The sequence below is a fragment of the Hyperoodon ampullatus genome (assembly GCF_949752795.1).
Source record: "Hyperoodon ampullatus genome assembly, chromosome: 7".
NCBI lineage: Eukaryota > Metazoa > Chordata > Mammalia > Artiodactyla > Ziphiidae > Hyperoodon > Hyperoodon ampullatus.
Genome location: NC_136920.1, coordinates 26,180,771 through 26,199,119, shown reverse-complemented (window position 1 = coordinate 26,199,119; position 18,349 = coordinate 26,180,771). Strand labels below are relative to the sequence as shown.

Here is an 18,349-nt window from a genome sequence, read left to right as displayed (position 1 = left end):
AGCAGTGGGGACTAGAGGAGGGAGCCAGGCTCTGCTCCAGCAAAGCAGAGATGACGGGTCCCAGAGCAACTGGCAGGCAGCTGGAGTGGCTCCAAAGATTGCTCTCACACCTTTTGCCACCTCTATCCAGTCTGGAAGTATAATCAGTAGAGGATTATGGGACGGGTAAACTTCCACATTCTTAAACAACACCAACCCAAAACAAAATGAAAGCAAAGATAATGAACACAGGGCAGCTTGAAGTACATTTCTGCGGTGTCTGTGTTATCACTGTGAGAGGCGGGCAGTGCCCTTAGGAGTATCCTGCCTACACTGGAGCCCGCCAGCCAGTATCCCATGGCCTGACCCCCACCCCAGGGCGTCTAGACTGCCTCCCACTTTTTTTAACCTTCTAATTCCGACTGTCTTCACCAAGGGGAAGGTGATTGACATACAGGAAATGGAGGAAAAATGCAAAGTCCTTATCTTCATTTCACAAGTCTTAGACACAAAACTGCTAATCTGAGTTGTGATAAGTCACAGTACATGCCTTTGAGGGGCTGCTCGCTGTCCAGAGGAGAAGAAGGCAAGCCTCACACCACGTTAATAGCACCACAAGAGATGCCTGTGGTGGCGGGGATCAATGCCAGGGAAATGGATTTCACATGAAGTGCTTCGTGCCCAGTCTTGTGTGACTTTCTTGAACCTTTCAGGTGCTTTGCCCCGAACCACACAGCCAGAACCGCCTTCCAGTGCCCATTATGTTCACAGCCTCCTTCCTGAATGCTTCAGTCCTGCCCACCTTGCATTCTACTTCCTAGCTTTCCTGGACCTTCTGAAGGTCGGACTTTGTAATGAATGATCCTGTTTACGGACGTGGCTCACTGCTCCAGCTGCCACTGTGCCCCTCTAGCCTTGCCTCCATGGCAGTTTCCATGCATATTCTCTTAATTAGGTTGCTTCTGTCTCACCTGGTCTCACCAGCCCTCAGGATCCTGCATTTCTACCACTCCCCCATGAACACTATAATCGCTAAGTTCCCCTGGGCCCTACAGGCAGGACCCAGACTCTGAGAGTCTGAGGGGGAATGATGAGTAGTCTCTGTAGGCCGGAGGGTCATCACACCCTCATGAAAGACGTAGACTTGAAGGCTGGTATGATTTGAGCAGGGAAAGAGAAGGGATATCGATATTCCAGGCTGGAGCAAGAGAGGTCCTTGTTATGACTTGTTAGCAGCTGTTAAAACCGTCAGTGTCAAGGGGGAGTTTAGAAGTGGAGCTGCCACAGAGATTTAAGGATTATCTGTGGATTTCAGTGCTATTACTGTTCTTTACCAGAGGAGAGGGGAGGGCGGAGTTGGAATGAAAGAGAAAAAATAAAGCCTCTGGTATGGAGTTATGTCAGATTCATGGAGTTACTCTACTTTCCTCCTCCAGACGATTTTTACATTCTTGTGCTAGGCCTCATCTGAGAGTCTCATTTTGACCCCTAGCAAGAGTGCCCTTTACAGCCACACTGTGACCATTCATGCCATTTAAAATGAGTAAGAGTTGAGTGGGTGATCATGTTGTCTTTCTTATAGACCAGTGGTTCCGGCCTTGGTCCCCACATCTAACCCCATTTTCAGAGCCCATCCTCATCAGTGGGCAAGAAGAGGCATCTGAGTACCCACCAGAATCCTTCATCCCACCAGGCTCTGAGCAGAAATCAGACTTAGATCATAACAACAATAACAAAACGGTAATTAATGTGAGGTGAAGGATGTGTTAACTAACCTTATTGTGGTAAACATTTCACAATATACACATGTATCAGATCATCACATTATATACCTTAAATTACACAATGTGATATGACAGTGATATCTGAGTGAAGCTGGTGAAATAAAAAAGAAATCAGACTTCAGAGAGATTGGAGAAGCACTTTGAGAAGGAATAGAGCTTTCTCTTTCCAGCCGAACATAAAACAGGTAGTTCCATAGGCTTTTCTTAAACTCTTATATACAGAATCATCATCTTCTTTTCTAACTTCTTTTTTTTTCCTTTGGTATAGATTTCAGCCAAGGGCCCTAAAAATAACTTTTAGGGGGGAGTGGCTTTATAGTCTCACAGCAAATGTTTTTTAATTTAAAAACAACCCCTAAAGGAATTCTCGCATCTTTTCCCCAAAGTGGTGAGCTGAAATATTTATTTTTTTGTCATTCCCCGCCCCCGCCCCCTGCCCCTACAACCCGTCTGTGCTGGGCTGGGTGTGGACCCTGTGCTGTGTTTTAAGTAGTGAGCGGGGGAGTGGGTGGGAAAAGAAAAAGGTCTTTGCGCTTTTGTTAACTTCTCATGCTGGTGTAGAAGAGCCACCTGATATGCTTACTGTCGTGTATAAACTTTAATTCTAATTGGGACTTTGAATGTGGAGCCTGAGAGAGGATCTAATCCAGGCAAGAAGAAGGGAACCGAGCCACATGCGGGGAAGGTTGGGTACGTGCAGGCACTGTCTTGAGCACCATTTCATGACAAGAGCAGTCCCTTGATGAGCATTTACCATGTGCCATATGCTCTTACATTCATGAAGAACCTGTGAGCCATGGACCCTGTTTTACAGATGAGGAAACTGAGGCCCGGTGGAGTAAGTTTTGTCCAGGGGGACCCAGGTAATAAGTGGAAGGACTGGATGCAAACCTTGGTTTCTCTGTGCCCTTCCTGCGCCTCTCAGTCTGAAAGCCGGGGTTGAGAGTCTGGCAGCAGGGAGCCATCTAGATTGCTGGCAGACACCCCTCAACTGCGCAGGCCTAGAGGGTGACTGGGCCTTACTCGATACCAAGGGGAACATCCCCCTGGTGCCTGGTGGGGTGTTTGGATTGTCTGCTCTGGCTGAGCCCTATAACTGAGCCAGCTGAGAACAGTCGCTTTCCGGGTATTATAGATAAATCTTAATGACATCTGATTTATGTTGAGACTGAGCCATAAACAGGTTCTTCTGCAGATGCATGAAACAGGTCTGAAGTGGTAGGATTATGTCATTGGAGTGTCACAGCAGAGCTGGCTTCAGGAAAACCTAGGAGGAAGGCAGAATGTGTCTTTAATAAACTTTATCTGCTTCCCTCATTATCCTGTACTTATACCCTAGTCCTGGTCCTTTAAAGAGTATTACTTCTTTTTCCCCAGCAAAACTTAACCATCCATCTTAACCCATCAGCTTCTGAGATGACAGCTGACTCACCCAGAAACTCATCTGTGCTCAAGTGGCATATGGTGATCCCATGGCCTACTCAAGTCTTGTAATAACTACTGATTTTTAACTCTGGGGGCTAAGCCAAAAGTGCAGTACCTTAGACTAAAGGGATGACTTTGATACGGTCTTTAGACTCACTGACTTATGCAGAGATCTTTTGAATGTGACAAAGGCTGGACTGTTTTCTACATGATGCCATGTTGGGTATATATGATTTCCTCCATTGCCTAGTGCAGCCCTTTGAGTCAGAGCAGTGGGCTTTGTTCAGTCTTGTGATTGGGCAATGGCATGCAAAAGGATGTAGACCTGTAGTGTTCAGTTCCTCTTTTCTCACTTTGCTTTGGCTCTCCCACTTGGTGTATTCATGTGTTTGGGGTCATCTTCCTCTCTTCTGGCCAGACTAGTGCCCTCTCTCATCTGACAGCACTAACCTGGAGTCCAAGGAGAGCCTCTGGTAAGACTGGCTGAATGCACAGCGGATGTGATATTCATCTCTTTGGCTGTCTGCATTAAGCAGCCTTCCTCCCAGCAGGGGCAGATTCCTACAGTCCGGACCTGTTGGCTGTATTATAAGCTTTTGGAATATTGGGGGTGGAGATGGCTTCCTTAATTTCTTCTCCATTTCCTGGGGAGACTCGTGACAAGAGCATTTATTGCAAGGGCAGGGATAGGACAGAGTAGTAAACAGGCAGGGAACCGGGGCTCTATCTGAATGGTTCCCTTACACAAACATCTCCTCTGCAGTTACACTCATCTCAGGGAATATGTGCTGGCAGAGATGCCTGAGTTATTAACTTGGCACAAGAAACCTCCTTGTAGTTTCCTGTTTCCCTATTACAGGGCCCTCTCATGTCCCCAGCCTGGGCCTTCGACTCTTGGACAAGTGAGTCTGGCTTTGGCAAAGAGTGAGTCCTTGGCTCTGCTTGGGAGCAAGAGTCCATTCACTCCAGACCCCCAGCATCATATGCTGGCACCTGCATTCCTCTTCTAGGATGAATCTCAGACTTGTGCTGATGGTGTAGTCACATTTGAGCAGCCTGACGCCTGCCTTCCCCTGACACAGGATTTATTTTGAGTTACCACTGGGAATTTGGTTCCCCCCCTTGAAACATCTGTTTGTGCCGCCTTGGGTAGCGTCACACAGACCTCAGGCGGAACACTTTCAGCATAGCCCTTATTCACATTATGGAGTGTTAGCCATGTGGTAGATGCCATATGGAGCCCCGACACGCTTCTCATCTCCTGTTCTTTCCCATCCACATCCCCCCGACCCCATCTTCTTAGGAGACACTTTAAGCATGACCCATGGAGATGAGCTTTAGGAGCTGCTGATGAGATACTTCTTCTCTCAGTGTGCCCTCTCACGCTTCAGCCTGAGTTTTCCACGGCTCTCTGCGCGTGCCAGGCTGTCACATCTTCAAGAGTTTTTTCAAGCTCTTCCTTCCACCTGGCATGCCCTTCCTCTGGCCCTGTAGTCTTCCTGGAAAATACCAATCCATCTGTCAACATTAAGTGATAGTCTTTTGTGACTCCATAGGTGGAATTTACCACTTCTTCCTTTGCTCATAGCACATAGGCTACATTCTTTGCCAGACTGTGAGCTCCTGTCTGATTCCCCTCTGCATGCCCCTCCCCGGCGTGTAGTAGGGGCTCGGCCACTGCGAGGTCAAAGAGGGGCAGCTGACCTCAGGAGGAAGTAATATAACAACAATGGAATTTTGGTGGAGTGCTCATTACTTGTTAGTACGTATGCTAAATATTTTGCATCCATTATCTCATTTAATACTTATCAACTCTGAGCGGTAGACCCTGATAGCTTCCCCTTCCTGAGTTGCCCCCCAACACACACGCACCCACCATTTTCTATCTCAGCATCCTGCTTTGTTTTCTTCATAGTGCTTTCCACTATCTGAAATTATTAATTTGTTTACTCCCTTATTAGTTGCTAATAAGGGAGTAAACAAATTACTAGAAATTAAACTTCATGAGAACCAGACTTTGTCAGTCTGGCTCGCTACTGTAACGCCAGCACCTGTTGCAGTACCTAATATATTGTGAGTACTCAATAAACATTTGTTCACTGAGAGAGCGAATGAATGACTACCTGTGTCACAGGTAAGAGGCTGAGACTTAGGGAGGTTGAGATGCTTTGCTATAGTCAACGCAGTTCAGAGGGCTTGGGTGGGAATTCTGGTCCTTCCCCAAAGTGGGCGATCCTCGCATGCCGCGCTCCTCCGTCAGGTGCTCTCCTAGCAGGCAGGTCTTAGCGCTCCTAGGAGGAAGGTCTGCTTTCCTGCTGCACCCGCTTTCTTCCCTGAAGGTCAGCCTTCCCCAGCTTTCACTTCACCAGCTAAATCCCTTCTAGGCCAAGGCAGGTAGTGAGAGATGCTGTGTGCCAGCCACTAGATGTGTCCTAAATACCAGGCATGTTCTTAAACACTCGAGGTAAAATGGTCAATGAGAAACAGACTCAGCCTCCAAGAAGTTCAAGTGGCAAAGACTGACATCTACAATACAGCCACGTGTAGGCATGCTGAGTCCCTGAACCCCTGGAGGCTGCAAGGGCAAAGCAGGCATCTGTCAGACCACCCTCATCACCGGTTCCCTGAAGGCAGACAAGGAGGCATTATCTCGACTTAACGCCAATTTTATTCTCTAGTTCGGTGCAGTGAAAATCAGCTGAGGCCTTGAAAGATATTTTCTATGCAACCTAATTAAATGAGTGAGACCTGGGTGCCTGTCACCTCAGGACAAATGAAATTGAAATTGAAACTGATGTCTGACCCAGAGAGACTCCATCCAGGGGATGGTGACTTGGTGGCAGACCCTTTTGCATGACTCTGTTTGCTGGAGCTCACAAGAACCGAGGTGAGAATTGGAGGGAAATGGCTAACTTGCAGCCGGGTTGCTATAGGAAAGTCACAGACTGGCTGTGGTTGAAAAAAACTGAAAACATCTGGCTGTACCTTTCTTTAAAAGAGACTATTGGGATCCCCTATAGCAGGGAGGTAATTTTCTAGTACACGGTTTAGAGTTTGAGTCTGCCGAGGCCTTGGAAAAATCATTAGCAATCACCAGAGGTTACCATCTGTGCTACTGGTAATGAGGCATTACCAGTAACCTGGCTGGATAAATACAGCCAAGCCCGTTTCACAAGTCCCCTCATAGCTGCCTTCACTCAACACTGAGTCTGCCATCCATGGTTAAAAACAAGGGCCAGGCCCTCTAGTTCCAGCTCTGCCAGCTGTGGAACTTGGGATGTTATTCATTCCTCTATTCCTCACTTCCTTCATCTGTAAAATAGAGTGATAATGCTATTATACAGGGTTATTATTGTGAAAACTGAATGTGGAAATGTTGGTGAAGTGATTAGTTCAGGGCCTAGGAAATAATAGTAGCATCCATTTAGCGAGTACTTATAGGTATCATTATCTTCATTTTACAGACATGGAAACTTTAGTTTAAAGAGGCCTCTCGCTCAAGGTCATACTGCTGTTGTGTACTGGAATGAGGTTTGAAGCCATGTCTCTGATTCTTAGTTGTGTGCTTTTCCACTATCTGTCGCTACCACCACAATAACGAACACAGCTGTCCCACTCCTGGATCTGCACCTCAGCTGATATTTCATCCAAAGGAAGGAGAGGAGCAGTGAATAAACTTCCCTTTATTTCCATCTTGGCCTGGATGACTCTCTCCCTCCATAGACCATTAGGATGAGGGGGCAAATGGTTGAAGTCTTGGAATCCAAGACTGCCTTGAGTCAGGTGGATTGTAGAGGGCTGGAAGTTGCCAAATGTGCAGCTGTTTTATAAGGAAGGTGAGAACATTTCCTCATGGAGGTGAATTGGTTCTTCAAGTTTCCTTGCTTGGAAAGGGCTGGACATGGACTTCCTTATGCTTTGCCCTCAGTGACACAGCATTCCTTGAACATCAAACACACACATCCTTTACCAGTAAGGCTTAGTCATTTGTAAGAGTAATCATTGTTTATGATACAGCATTTAATCCACAGCTGGTACCCGCAGTGGTTATATGTGCCTGGTGATCGCAGTGAGAGTTAGAAAATCAGTGGAGCCTGGGCTTACCTATATAGTAAGCTGTCCATGAGATTCCTGGGCAGTATCTCTGAGACAGCAAGTTGCCCACAGTTTGCCTGGGAAGACTTGGAATGTTTCTGAACAATAATTCTTTGGGGGGCTGTTTTGATCATTCACTCAAAAAAACTGTGTTGAGGTTTCACTGGTGGCAGGCACATTATCAGGTACCTAGTGATATAGCAGGGAACAAAATAGTTAAGGACCCTTACGTCTCAAAACAATTTAGATAGTGATCAGTGCTGTGAAGACAATACGATAGTCTAATGTAATAGCACAGGGGTAGGGTGGGTGGCTACTCTAGATTGCTTGGTCAGGGAAGGCCTCAGAGACGGTGACATTGGAGCTGAGACCTAAGTGTTAAGGAGCCAGCATTCCAAACTGTGAGGGGAGAGCTTTTGAAACTTAACAGCAGATGCAAAAGCCTTAAGACAGGGACAAACTCTGCTTATTTGAGGGGCAGAGAGACAGCCAGTGTGTCTGGAAAGTGGCGTGAAATAGGTTAGAGAGATAGGCAGGGGCCAAATCATGTAGGGATTTGTGGGCCACGGGCTTTATTCTAAGGCTATAGGAAGCCGTCGAAGGATTTTTAAGTGGAACAGTGACATAGTCTGTTGCACATTTAAAAAATATTACTCTGAATGCAGTTTGAAAGCTAAACAGTAGTGAAGTAAGAATAGAAGTAGGAAAACCAGTCGGAAGTCAACTGCAGCAGTTCAGGCAAGAGATGGTGGTGGCAGTGGAGAAGAGGAATGGACAGGCACAGGATAGAAGTGTGGTGGGAGTGGACTGAACTTGCTGGTGGACTCAGTGGGAGAGGGAGATGGTGCTTCTAAGGTTTTGAGCACAGTGGTTGGCACATACAAAGCACTCAATAAATTAATTACAGCTTTTGACCGTTGTTATGAGCGAACAGCCTATTATCAAACACCAAGAGAACAGGCTTGAGAAGCAATCTTGAACCCATTCAACTGACAGAATGATGCCTATAGTGCATGTGTGACAGCAGTGTCAGCTCTTCTCTTTTGTTAATAAATGAGACTTGCAGGTATGATGGTGTTTTCAGGAACCAGAAACTCTGATTTTCAGTTAATCTCACCGCCGTCAACTCACTGTATAACTTTTAGCCTCTCTTAGCCTTGATTTCTTCATCTAACCATAAACTGTATTGAGCACTTTCTCGATGCCCGGGACCATTCCAAGCTCTCTCTCTATGTCCAGCACTCGCTCTATATATCAGTCCTCACCTAATCCTCCAATAACTCTTTCAGGTAGGTACTAAGTTGTCCTCCATTTCCAGGTAAGAGCACTGAACTCAAAGTCCCACAGCTAGCAAATGACAAAGCTGTGACTCAAACCTAGGTGTTCCTATCTCTTAAATCCACATCCATAACCCTCTGTGACATGAGAAGCAGGTTTTGAGAGTTGGTGTGCTTCCAATTTCTGACTTTCTACAACTTCTGGACCTCAATTTAAGGTCAGCATGGGACTCAAAACTACTGAGAACTAATATGGGACCCTTGAAAAAAAAGCCTACTGTTCATTCAGAGATTAGAGATTAATGTCAAGAGTGTATTTATTGATTGATCTTTTCTCCTCTTCCTTTGGTAACTTCTAAGATACAGCAGCTGAGGCAGCAGGAAATTTGAAGTCCAGCATTTTATTAAGTCTCATGTTTAAGATTTCTGAGGAAGGAAACTGCTTGAGATTTGGTTTCCATTATTCACTTGCCAAGAAAAGATGAGGAAACTGGGTCGGGTGGATTTCCTGAAGGTGCAGGAAACAGGGAAGGTAAACCCTTGGGCTGTTTTCTGCATCTCACTCCCCTACCCCCTGGAATTGCCTGGGCCCTAATAGAGGCTTTGAGAAGGGTTCCTTTCAGCCCTCACAACAGGAGGTCGTCAGTTCTGTGCAATCCAGCAGCGGTGGGGAAGGGAAGGGAGGTTGGGGAAGACCAACAGAAAGGCAGAGAAAAGGGAAAGCTTGCAGCCCCCATGGCATTTTCCTCTTGAAGTTCAACAGGAAACCAAATAATAACATAGAAGTTATTTCAGCGAGGAGAAACACACACACACATACACACACACACACACACACATCTCATCCTCAGACACTTTGAAACTGCCAGACGTTGGCAAGGATGTGGGGAAAATGGGCATTCTCATACCTGTATGAGTAATGATTGTAAATCAGTACAAGTTGATTTCTGGAGGGCAATTTAACAGGGTTATATCAAATCCTTTTAAAAATATTCAATACATAGCCTTTGCTTGGAGAAATATCTGATTCTAGGATTGCAGCAGAAAATATACAAGATGAGCCTGGAGCATTTTGTAGTGTCAGAAAGTAAAGAAGTGCTCCCCCAAAACTGCAGAACAACCCTTACATTGGTGAGGGTATGTCAGGGGCCACAGGAGTGGACTAAAAGAGCTTCCAAAGGCCAAAGCTGAACAGTTAGAGCAACAAAATAAATCAAGTAGTATTGGATTATAACCCAGAGTGTAAAAATAAGTATCCATGAGTCCATACTGATATAAACAAATGATCAGTAAATAAATAAATGAATAAGAGACAAATCTCATGTTCAGAAGAATTTCAAATAATTTTTGTAGATACTCTACCTTCAACCAGGGGGAGCATAACTCCTCACTTCTTAGGTGTGGCTGCTCATCGTGACTTCCTTCCAAAGAGTACAGTATGTGAAGGGGGAAAAAAGTAACTTTGCAGTGGAAAAACCTTAACAAATATTACCTCAGCCAGGTAATCAAGGTCAACATCAACAGCACTAAGTCATATCAATAGTATGTGCCCTTGGTACGATGTGATGAGAATGGTGCTTTACCTCTGTGATTTTTCCTTCTCAAGGCCCGTAACCATGGCCTAATCATGAGAAAAACATCAGACAAATCCCAAATGAGGGACATTCTACAAAATGCCTGACCAATACTCCTCAAAACTGTCAAGGTCATCAAAAGCAAGAAAGTCTAAGAAACGGTCAAAGCCAAGAGGAGACTAAGGAGAGCTGATGACTAACTATAATGTGGTATCTCAGGTGAAATCTGGAACAGAAAAAGGACATTAGGGAAAAATTAAGGGAATCTGAATAAAATCTAGACTTCAGTTAATACTAGCATTAATACTAGTATACCAAATTTGTTGTTTCATCCTTACAAATGCACTAATGTAAGATGTTAATAATTGAGGAAACTAGATATTGGAACCCTCTGTACTATCTTTGTAATTTTTACTTTGACCCAGGAGTTTCCCTTCTGGGAATTTTTTTCTTTGGAAATAATTAAGGGTGAACCTAAAGATTCACCACCGTAAATATGTGTCAGAGAGGTGTAGGTTATAGTGAAAAGGTAGCAGTAATTTGTGTCCAATAATTAGGTATGATAAATCCATACAACTTAATCGTGAACCATAATCTTATAGAAATACATTTCTTGATAAGGAAAGGTATTCATGATTGATAGTTGAATGAAAAAAATAGATTATAAAAGAGCCTGTGAAGTATATATTTTTACATATGCATAGGAGGGGTATAGATGAGTATATTTCACTGTGTTAATGTTGATTATCACCAGTGCATAACACTATGGGGTTTTTTTTCTTTTTATAGAAGCAATACGTGTTTGCTACAGAAAATACAGATCAGCGAAAAACAAAAAGTTGCTTTTTGAATTAAAAGAAAAAAAGGCTGGAACTGATTCCATTATAAATCCAGCAGCAGCAGTAACAGAAGACTCAATCCTAAGGAAGGGAGTTCTGAGAGCACATGGGACACTGGCAGGCTAAGAAGCCTGCCTGTTACTTCTGTTCAAGTGTCTCCCTATCATAGGGCCTTGCCTGAACAGGCCTGCTGGTGCCTTTCCATCCTCCATAGAAACCCCAAGTGGAGTGCAAGAAGGCAGCCACCTATAAAAACGGTAAACAGTTTGCAAGGTACATGGAGATCAAACTTAGCACTGTGGTCAACGTGTGGACCTGCGGCCGCCCTGGAGCCCCAGACCTGTCTCACAGGTGCCTGTGTCGGTCTATAGGGGCAGAGGCAGCTGTGAGGGCTGAGAGACAAACCCAGGGTCTACTTCCTTCTCCTTCCGTAGTCATCCTACCCTTTTCTGGCATTTTTTCATCTTAAAGAAGAACTTGCAAGGACTTCCCAACTCATTACAACAACCCTTGGAAATAGATATTATCATCCCATTTTTCAGGTAAAAAATTGAACCTCAGAGATCTTAATCTTTGATGGCTGTCACTTATTGTCTGGGTAACCAGGGGTCAGAAGATCAGGTTTATGTCTCTCTTCTTACATGAGTGCATTTTCATATCTGAGGGTTCTGGAGTCTGCATAAGCTGGATCTACCATTTACAAGCTGTGTACCTCAAACAAGTCATGTAGCTTCTCTTGGCCTCACTACTCTGATCTGTAGGATGGAGATGATAATACTTATCCTAAAGCTACTGTTAGGGTTTAGTGAGATTGTGTATATAAATTGCTTAGCACAGTGCCTGGAACATTAAGTCGGCCGTCTGTGAACAGTGGTCATTACTGAAGGAGAGAGGATTCATGAGATCAAGTATAACATGATCTAGAGAGAGAAGAGCCCTTCTCCCTGTTTCCTGTGATTTGCGAAGGAAGGCACAACAAGGGTTGGTACCACTTTAGACTTTAAGAACCACGATGAATTGGGAAATCACGGGAAATCATTTGCCCATAGAGCTCACAGTACTACGGTGTGTACTAGCTATTGATCAAACAGTACAATTCATCCAGTGCATAGGAGGCAAGAGAAAAAAACAGTATAAATGAGCTCTAATTAATTAGCTCAGCAAATGTTTAAGTCAGAAAGGAGCTTCGCTTTTGTTCTGGTTTGAATTTTTGTAAATTTCACTTATAATGCGAGGTGTCCTAATTTTCCAGCTGGGGAAACTGGGTCCCAGAGTCACACAGCAAAGGCAGGACTAGAACTGTGAAGTCCTCTGATGTTTTTCTCAGTTAACCCAGGATAAACGGGGAGGACTTTTTACTTTATTTTGTATTTGTATCTCTTTTAAATGTACACTTACGTCTCTTAAAACTAATTTATATTAGTTCCACAGGCAGCAGCTAAATATGTAAGTTCTGATTCCTTATAGCACAGTAACCCCTCACTTTCAGCCCAGGCTACTGGGACAGGTGACATGGGAGACAAAAGTAGCAGCTCTGCTCTGTCTGGTGGAGGAGTATTTCCGGGTCTGGGCGTTTGGCCCGTCCCCCAGCTAGGCCGATCACATTCTCACTGGAAGTGAGCATCTGCAGCCTCAGATGGTGAATGGAGACTTCCCATCAATTCCTCATACGACACCTATGTGGCGTCCTTTCTGGAGAATACTTCATCTATCTTTTTGCATCTCAGCTGAATCTAGCCTTCCTTCCTTGTTGATGCCTCTTAATTTCTCCATCCTCTTAAGTGAATAATGCTTTTTACATCAATAATGAATAAATAGCCAAGGACTCAGCGATATAAGTGATGCCACATCAAATTAAGTTGTATTGTATTCTCAGGAAAAGAGACTAACTTGCAAGGTCAGAGTGCCTACCCACCTCATTTATTAACTTCCTCTTATAAGCGTCCATCTCTGGGGACGGAAGGCGAAAAACTGAGCTGCCTATCTATATGGACTGTCTTAAAGCTTGTCAGGCAGTGAAACACTCTTTGATCTTAATCACTTTATGAGCAGGTGCTTAGGGGCTGAATAGGACTGGGGCTTGGGGCGTGCCTCTAACAGTTCAATTTCACAGGCACAACAAGACAGAAAGGATTGCTCATGAGGCAGCGCGCCCAACTGGCAGAGGGGACACAGCATTCTGCTGGCTGGGCTCCTTCATCCCATTCTGTCACCTGGACCCCCACCCCTAGGGGGTGTTAAGTGTCACATCACTCTCCCGGTCATGATTTAGGAACTCTCAGCTCCTTTAGCTACACTTTTTGTTCTTATACCCCCCAAAAATAATTTAGAAAACATTATGTGCCTCCTTGCCCATTTTAAGTTAACTCCTGAAATTATATGTCAAGTTTGGATAGTTGAGAAGGATGTTAATTCTGACATACTGCATAGTACGAGCTTTATATACATTTTTGTCAAAACTTTGGCACTACAGATTTAGCATATTAAATTTCCAGGCAAGATTCACTGTGTAATCACATTGGCAAAGATGGTTTTCATGGTCAAACCATCCAGCCAAATCAGTCTTGCTTTCTGTCAGATCCAAGTCTGATTTCATTTTGTCAATTAAAATAAACATATTAGTATGCATTTCATGACAACCATCTCATTTCTGAATATGAGTTCTTAGATCTGTGGATAGACAGATAAGGGCACACAGCTTTGCCAAGAGTTTATTACCTGGATGAAATAAGGGATTATATCCTTCACTATTTCTTACCCTGTTCTCATAGGGCTCCTCTTAGAAGCAAGGCATTCTAAAATTGTCCCATGGTGAGATTCGGGAGGATGAGGGGTATGCATTTCTTTTCTGAAGTAGGAGTAAGATGACTGTAAAAAGTGAGAGTGGCTGAAGAGAGAACCTGTAGATCACAAGCACGTTCCGGGAGAGATCAGTTTTAACAAAGAGTATGTATGGAAGGTAAGGATCTGGACGTTAATTTCCTTTGAATTACCAATGACCAAATACCTCCTGGAAAATCATTAGGTACCACAAAGGTATGTGTACCCCAGTTTTAAAACCGCTGCTTTTAGACACACCAGCACTCTCAAACTGGGTCAGTCTGTGACTGAGGCCAGTTAACTGGGCTTCGCTCAGTACGTCCTCACCGGTGTTTGGCAGGGACTGACTTTTCTAGAGACCTATCAAGTAGAAGGGTCAGAACCATGGAACTCAGCCTTTCTTTCTATTCAGTATCCGTAGGTCTGGAGTTGTCATTTAAAAATCTCTCAAAGGAAGCAAAGAAGGGCATTCCAGAAATTTAAGGACATTTGGGGATAGGAGCGTACTCGCTCTGGAATGTAACATTTCAGATGCCAGCAGAACAACGGTGAAGGAAAGTTAGGCAGGTGTTGATTCTGGATAAGAAGAAAAGCAGGTTGAAGAAGGGAGCCAACATTTTAAAGTATTTATATTGCATAAAATACATAAAACTCTTACAATAACCCTGTAAGATATACAGTAAGTATTACCACAAGGAAACTGAGACTCAGAGAGGTTGAGCAGCTCATCCAAAGTTGCACAGCTCATTAGTGCCAGAGCGGGGATTTGAACCTAGTTTAGTTTGGTGACTTCAAAGCCATTATATAATGCTGCTTCTCACGGTAAATACCTACTACAGAATGGGGTACCTATCTAACACCCTTAGTTAGTTTATTCTGAAAACAACAATAACAGAACAGACACTCAAAATTTCAATATCCTCTGAGTATCACTCCAATTATAAATCTAAGTGTGAGTGGTAGATGTTTCAGAGGACGATAAGCGGCTGCGGTGGAAGGCTGTGTTACTTCCCGTGGAGAAAGTAGACTCCTATAGACTATTTAAGATAAAATCCTGTGAACACACAGATCAGTTTATATACAGAGTGAAGAAGGGACATTCAGATGATGCCTCACACTAATGATACTGTGTGACCCTCCAGGAGAGACCACACACAAGGTGAACAAAGCTGTGTGCTATAGATTCAGTTACGATTCTTTCTTCTTTATTGTGGCAAAAAATTAATTAATTTCATTAATTATGAAAATGAGTATGATTTATTTGAAGATGCTATTCTGGACAAAAATATGTCTCTCTCCCTCCCTTCCCCTTTCTATCTCTCTTTCTCTCTCCCTCTCCCTCCCTCCCTCCCCCTCCCCCCTCCCTCTGTCAGCTACTAGGCTCTGAAGTCCATGAGGGCAACTGCTGTGATTTCATCTTGTTCATTGTTGTGCCTAGGGTTATGCCTACCACAGAGTAGATAGTCACATTAACCAGTGATATGCCAGAATTCCAAGGTCTTAGGCTTTTAGACTGTGAGATGAGCTGTGTCATTCAGGCCCAAGAACAGATCTCTTTTAGGATAATGAGAAAAGATTTTATCAGTCAGGGTTCCTGATCTTTTCCCCAAGTCAACTCTGCACATCTTTTTTTTTTTTTTACATCTTTATTGGAGTATAATTGCTTTACAGTGGTGTGTTAGTTTCTGCTTTATAACAGAGTGAATCAGTTATACATATACATATGTTCCCATATCTCTTCCCTCTTGCGTCTCCCTCCCACCCTCCCTATCCCACCCCTCTAGGCGGTCACAAAGCACCGAGCTTGATCTCCCTGTGCTATGCAGCTGCTTTCCACTAGCTATCTATTTTACATTTGGTAGTGTATATATGGCCATGCCTCTCTCTCGCTTTGTCACAGCTTACCCTTCCCCCTCCCCATATCCTCAAGTCCATTCTCTAGTAGGTCTGTGTCTTTATTCCTGTCTTACCCCTAGGTTCTTCATGACATTTTTTTTTCTTAAATTCCATACATATGTGTTAGCATACGGTCTCTGCACATCTTATAATAAGGGACCTGGCAACTCGAAAAGAACTTAGTTTATTTATAATTTCATTATACTCAATTTTGGGGGGTTGTTGACCTCTTTGTGAATATGATGAAAATTATGGCCTCTCTCAGACAAGGAACACACAGACAAAATTTTGTGTACAACTCCAGTAGGTTCATGAACCCTTTAAACTATGCATCTCAAGTTAAGAATGCTAAATAATGAACCACAGTTTAAGGAAGGGGCATATGCTTGTGCTAGACCTCTCATATTTGAAGGAAAATTGATAAAAGCACATTGAGCTTGCTTTGGATCTAATACCAAAGGGGAGACAATGGCACCGGTTCCAACTGGGTCTTGATTCTAGTGAGACACTTTCATGAAAGACCCTTTTTGTTCCCTTTGGGACAGATGCCACCAAACACTGCTCCTTCATGACGGTCCACTGTCCAGCCCTTCCTAGCATGCACCCTTCATCCCATGATCGGACAGCAGGCAGGAAAAGGGAATGGAAATAGGGCAGAGTTTGGATAGCGAGCCTTGCTGACTTGGTTCTTTTGGCTCCTGAGTGCACGTGCCTTAAAGTTCCATGCCTCGAAATGTTTCGCCCTTAGCAGAAGTACTACAGGTCCGTTTTCTAGGATATTTTCCCTTAAAGGCTTTCCCAGAGGGATGCAAAAAAGCACAGATTTTTATATAGACGTAGATAATCCCTTGTGAGATAAAAAACATTTCTAGGTCATAGCAGGGCGCTGATGTACACCCCAGGCCTGTCCTCTTCCCTAACTCCTGCCTCTACCAGAGGAAGGGGGATTCACCTCCCATCCAAGCTCCCTAACTCGCCTGCTTCAGACTTTATCCAGCCGAAACTAATCCTTAAGTTTTAAGGACGCAGGCCTTACTATGTGACCGAGGATTTTACATCTCTCAGAGCTCCACTTTCTTCATTTGCCAAATGGGGATAGTAATAATAATAGTCCCTACATCCTGGGATTATTGTGAGGACTAATGGAAAGAATGGGTGAGGAGTGCTTAGCTCAGTGCCCCTGGCACACTTGATCAAGCTGGCTCTTGTTATTATTTTAAGGACAGTGGCCTCTAGAAGTGGTGGAGGAGGAGAAACTAGGCACATTTGCTGCTTTTGTCCTTCTAAGTGTCCTTGTAAGTCTTTTTCTGGCCCTGACATTTTCTTGCCCTAGTGCTTGTATCAACAATGTTCTCTCCCAGGACCAAGCCAGGGAGGCTCTAACCCTGAGCAGCTGAGGTTCTAGCCATGCTTCTGAGACTCACAACTCATTTTTTGGCCACTGAAATACTACTGACATCTAGGATGCCCTGGTCAAGGCAGTCATGACTGACCGTTCTTTCAGCTCCTTCCTTCCCTCCCTTCCTGTTTTTATTTCTCACTCTCTTTTTAAAACAACTATTTATTGAACACTTCTATATGCCTAGCACAGTCCTAGTGCTAGATAAACAGTAATCAATAAAATAGACAATATTGCTGTTCTTTTATGCTCTGGTGGGGGTAGAGGGGAGACTAGATAGCAAACAAATGATTTATAGGACATGATAAGGGCTATGAAAGAAAGAAGACAGAGATGGAGAGTAACCAGGGAGCCTGACTTAGATAGAATACCTTCTCTGAGGAGGTGACATCTGAACCCAGTGACTGTCCCTGTGGCATGAATTAAAACCTTGGCTTTATTCCAAGTGAGAAGTGCCGTTTGGTGTGCAGAATGATAGCTTCTCTTCACCTTTCTCTTCTAACAATAGGTGGCTTTAAGGCTTAGGGGACGTCAAACTCCTGATTTTTACCAGCAATTTATTTTGTCAAGTTAAAAAAATAGTATGACCCTCACCTGCTTCTTTAAATAGCTATTCACTTACTATGTACCAGGCACAGGCATTTTATATGTATTATTTATTCCTCCAGTAACCTAAGAAAGTAGGTTTTATTATCATCATGATCTCTGCAGTCAAATAAAGAAATCAGAATGTAGAGAGGCTAAGTAACTTGCCCCCGGCCACAGTGCCCAGAAGTGGTAGGGTTAGGGCTGGAATCCAGAGGAGTCTGACAGCAGAGCCTGTGCCTTCTGTCAGTAGACTAGGCTGCCCCCTTCTTGTGAATTCTTAACTCACTTGGTTCTCCTTTCCTTTGTAGTGGTGCCAGTGAAGAAGAAGACACATGAAGGCCTGCCATCCCCAGTGGAAAATCATCCCTTCCCCTTGTGTGTATGTGACAGCGTGTATGTAACGGCTTCTGATTCCTGTGAAAGCTGCCCAGCAACAAACGTGCTTCCACCAGATGCCTCCCCAGATCCACAGCAGGCACGTAGCTCTCCAAGGAATGACCAGTTTTACTCTTACTGACTGTGCTTCTCATTCTCTTTTCGTGATAGGTCAAGGAAAATGCCCCTTTGATCAACCAGGAGCAATTAAAGGGTCCTTCAGGTAAATCCTTTGATGGCTGCTTTGAACTTACTCAGGAAAGCCAGCCCCTGTCATACTGTATACCCAAACAGTATC

At 44.1% G+C, this 18,349-nt stretch overlaps 1 protein-coding gene across 1 annotated transcript in view; it reads left to right on the top strand.

Moving 5' to 3' along the window:
* TRIM44 (tripartite motif containing 44) overlaps positions 1–18,012 on the top strand; it is a gene marked incomplete at both ends in the record, with an annotated part of 109,827 nt that extends 91,815 nt beyond the window's left edge. The window contains one exon of the mRNA XM_079708927.1: positions 17,985–18,012. Coding sequence (XP_079565053.1) covers positions 17,985–18,012 — 28 coding nt within the window. The remainder of the gene's footprint in view (positions 1–17,984) is intronic.
* Positions 18,013–18,349: the final 337 nt, after the last annotated feature.